The sequence below is a fragment of the Chiloscyllium plagiosum genome, chromosome 6 (genome assembly GCF_004010195.1).
Source record: "Chiloscyllium plagiosum isolate BGI_BamShark_2017 chromosome 6, ASM401019v2, whole genome shotgun sequence".
Classification (NCBI taxonomy): domain Eukaryota; kingdom Metazoa; phylum Chordata; class Chondrichthyes; order Orectolobiformes; family Hemiscylliidae; genus Chiloscyllium; species Chiloscyllium plagiosum.
In genome coordinates, this window is record NC_057715.1 from 119,801,767 (window position 1) to 119,806,279 (window position 4,513).

Sequence of the window (4,513 nt, forward strand, 5' to 3'; positions counted from 1 at the left end):
TGACGTTTAGACAGTAACCCTTCATTCTCATCTCTTCTGTCAGAGGAAACATCTTATTTCAATCAAGTTTTCTTTTCCTCCCCTAAGCACAAACTGACCCAAGCCGAGCCTATCCAAATTTCCTTTGGGCGACAAGTCGCTCAGTCAGTATCATTCTGGTCAACATTTTTCCGAACTGCCTCCAATGTATTTACTTCCTTCCTTAAACAGGGGGACCAATAGGAATTAGAGCATTCAAGATATAGGCTTGTTTTAAAAAATATTCTCAAGGTCAAGGACCAGGCTCGCAGGAAAGTAGTCTGACACAGAGCAAACAGCCAAGAGGCGAGTCTGCTAGAATATAAGTGTTTTATTCCCCGCAGCGTCGCCACAACCAGGTCTCGTACTTACACCGGGTCTGGTTTATACTCACTCTACGTGTTACCAAAACTGGGAGCCGTCAGTTCTCGTAGAGCGGTTGCCAACAACCCACGCTCGGCGGTTAAACGTAACCCCGGAGCAGACTCTACCGAACTGGAGACTTTTCCAGCTGATATACTCTTTTCCAGATATAAACATTCATGTGAACAGCAGAGCAAGGCTAAAAAACACATTCCATTCTGGTTACATACAGATAAGAAGATTCACACGGGAAGGTGTATAATAAGATTCACACGGGACTAAGCGACACCTTCCATTTTCGGTTAGATTCACACATGTATTGGGACACAATTTTAACCCTTTCACCACATCCGTTTATTCAAATCATTAAAATAATTGAACAGATGAATTCCCAAAATTATTCTGATGACACTCTAATTGCAACATCTTGCTAACCCTAAAATGTCTCATTTATTCCTACTCACTATTTCCTGTAAATTGACCGATCTTCGATGAGCTGATGTTCCCACTGCACCATGAGATTTTATTTTACATCATCTTCAATATAGAATATCAGCATAAGGCCGTAAGAAATTGGAACAGAGGTAGACCATTCAGTCCCTCGAGCTTGCTTCCCCATTCAATAGGATCATGGTTAGTCTGACATTCCTCATGTCCACTTTCCTGCCCTTTCCTGATGACCTTCGATTCCCTTACTGATCAAGAATCTATCTATCTCTGCCTTAAATATACACAAGCACTCTGCCTCCACAGCTCGATGTGGCAAGGAGTTGCAAAGATACTCACCCCTCTGAGAAAAGAAATTCCTCCTCTTCTCTGCCTGAAATTAGTACCCTCTTATTCTGAAACTGTGCCTTTTGGTCCTAGACTCTCCCATGAAGGTAAACATCCTCTCAGCATTGACCCTGTTAAGCCCCTTAAGAATCCTAGATGTTTCAATGAGATCACCTCTCATTCTTCTAAACTCCAGTGAGTAGAGTCCCAACCTGTTTAAGCTTTGCTCATAAGGTAATCCCTGCATACCAGGGATTATCCTTTGAAATTATCTCTAATGATATGATATCTTTCCTTATATAAAGGAACCAAAACTGCTCACAATACTCCAGATGTGGTCTTACTAGCATCATGTACAGTTGCAGTAAGACTTTCCTACTCTTATACTCCAACCCCCTTGAAATAAGGGCCAACATTCCATCAATCTTCCTAAGACCATAAGGTACAGGAGCAGAATTAAGCCATTTGGCCCATCAGGTCTGCTCCAACATTTGGTCATGGCTGACATGTTTCTCCACTCATTCTCCTGCCTTCTCCCTGTCGCCTTTGATTCCTATACCAATCAAAAACCTATTATTTTTCTCTGTGTTAAATACACTCAATGGCTTGGTCTCCACAGCCTTCTGTGGCAAGAGTTCCACAGACTCTCACCCTCTGGCTGAAGAAATTCCAACTCAACTCAGTTTTAAAGGGTCATCCCTTCACTCTAAAGCTGTGCCAGGCTATCCAACTCTATCCAGGTCTCTCAGGTTCTGACCTGAAACGATGGCTCTCCTGCTGCTCTGATGCTGCTTGACCTGTTGTGCTTTTTCCATCTCCACACCTTATTGATTCTGACTTGCCAGCATCTGCAGTCCTCACTATCTCTCAGTATTCTGTAAGATTCAATCAGATCCGCCCCCCCCCCCCCATCATCCTTCTAAATTCCATCGATTACAAACTCCGAGTCCTCAACCGCTCCTCATATGATAAGCCCATCATCCCCAAGATCATTCTTGTAAACCTCCTCTGAACCCTGTCCAAGGCCAGCACATCCTTTCTTTGATATGGGGCCCAAAACTGCTCTCAACTTTCCGAATGTGATCTGACCAGACCCTTATATAACCTCAGCAGTACATCTCTGTTCTTGTATTCTTGCCCTCTTGAAATGAATGCTAACATAGCGTTTACCTTCCTAACTGCTAACAGAACCTGCATGTTAATCTTTAGAGAACACTGAAATAGGGCTCTCAAGTCTCTTTGTGCTTCAGATTTCCATGTCTCTATTCTTCCTTTCAAAGTGCATAACCTCACATTCTCTGACATCGTTCCCCTTCTCTCTGTGTGTGTCTCTCTCTCTCTCTCTCTCTCTCTCTGTCTCCGCAGGGTAAGATTGGAGCTGGGAAGCTGTTGGGACCAAAGGGAGTTGCTATCGATCACAATGGTCACCTGATCGTGGTGGATAACAAGGCTTGCTGTGTCTTCATTTTTCAGTGCAATGGGAAGCTGGTGTCTCGGTTCGGGGTGCGTGGCACTGCAGACAGACAGTTTGCAGGTATACTGGACGGTAATAACATCAGCCAATCACCTCCTTTACATTTCTTTGTGGTGAAGGTGCATGATGGGTTGTTGAGATAACAGGGTTTCTTGCTGCTCCCTTGCTGGAGCTTGTCGGTGCGACTGTGCCCCCCGTGTTCCTTCCTCTTGGATAGTGTCCTGCCCCATTGTCACTTCTGCAAGAGTTTGGGGGAGTTTGAGAATAACATGGTAGAATGTAGCATTCATTTTGAGAGCGAGCTACCTGTGTTGGAAACACTATGCTAAACTTAAGTATGCCAATTACAGAGGAATGAGGTAGAGCTGGCTGGAATGGACTGGGAAAGTAGTTGAGCAGCAAAGACAATTGACGAAAAATGGCTGATGTTGAAGAACATAATTCATGGGTCACAGTAAAATTATATCCCAGTAAGGAAGGAGGATTCTAGGATGTGATAAGCCAACCATGGTTAACCAGGGCAGTTAAAGATAGCATCGAATTGAAAGAAAAACATACAATGTGACCAGGTTTAATGGTGAACCAGAAGACTGGGAGGGTTTTAAAATAAGGTAACTATAGGCCAGTTAGCTTAATATGACGTAAATGTCTATTGTAAAGGATGTAATAACAGAGTATATAGAAACACATTACAATCAAGCAGAGTCAGTGTGACTTCACTAAGGGGAAATCATGCCTCACAAATTTATTAGAATTCTTTGAAGAGGTAACAAGCAGGATGGATAAAGAGGAAACAGTCAGTGTAATGTATCTGGGTTGGCAGAAGGCTTGTGATAAGGAGACACACATTAGGTTATTTAGATAAGAGCCCATGGTGTTGGAGGTGGGATACTGATATGCATAGAGGACTGGCTAACTCGTAGAAGATGGAGAATTGTGATAAAGGAAGCATTTTAGGATGTCAACCTATAACTAGTGGAGGGTCACTAGGGCCACAATTACTTGTAATATTTATTAATGACTTGGTTGATATATGTGATGACCCAAAAATAATTGGAAATGCTAATGGTGAGAATGTCAGGGTCTGCAGATGGATATAGACAGGTTAAGTGAATGAGCAAAAACTAGGCAGATGGAAATATAACATGGGAAAATGTGAGGTTATGTAGGTTGGCAGGAAGAATAGAGGAACTGAAAATTATTTAAATTGAGAGGGATTTGGGATTCCTAGTGCATGAATCATAAAAGAAGAGCATCCAATTTCAGCATGGAAGGCAAATGGAACGTTGGCCTTTATTTCAAGGGAATGGAGTATAAAAGTATGGAGGTTTTGCTAAAACTATACAAGGCACTAGTCAGCCCACAGCCGGAATACTGTGAACAGCTTTGGGCCCCGTGTCTAAGGAAAAATAAACTGGCATCGGAGACAGTCCAGGAAAGGTTCCCTCTGCTGATCTGAGGATGGAGAGACTGTCTTGTGAGGAGGAGTTCAGTAGGTTGGGCCTGTGCACAATGTGGGCGGCACGGTGGCACAGTGGTTAGCACTGCTGCCTCACAGCGCCAGAGACCTGGGTTCAATTCCCACCTCAGGCGACTGACTGTGTGGAGCTTGCACATTCTCCCCATGTCGGCGTGGGTTTCCTCCGGGTGCTCCGGTTTCCTCCCACAGTCCAAAGATGTGCAGGTCAGGTGAATTGGCCATGCTAAATTGCCCGTAGTGTTAGGTAAGGGGTAAATGTAGGGGTATGGGTGGGTTGCGCTTCGGCGGGTCGGTGTGGACTTGTTGGGCCGAAGGGCCTGTTTCCACACTGTAAGTAATCTAATCTAAACATACAAGATTCTCAGGACATTTGGCAGGTAGATGTGGAGAGGCTGTTTTCTTTT

The 4,513-nt window shown here is 43.9% G+C and overlaps 1 protein-coding gene across 1 annotated transcript in view; it reads left to right on the forward strand.

Moving 5' to 3' along the window:
- The window catches only part of LOC122550999 (tripartite motif-containing protein 2-like), a 53,696-nt gene that overhangs the window by 13,397 nt on the left and 35,786 nt on the right, over positions 1-4,513 (forward strand). Inside the window, exon 6 of the mRNA XM_043692599.1 lies at positions 2,521-2,689. Within this exon, the coding sequence (XP_043548534.1) occupies positions 2,521-2,689 (169 nt within the window). The remainder of the gene's footprint in view (positions 1-2,520; positions 2,690-4,513) is intronic.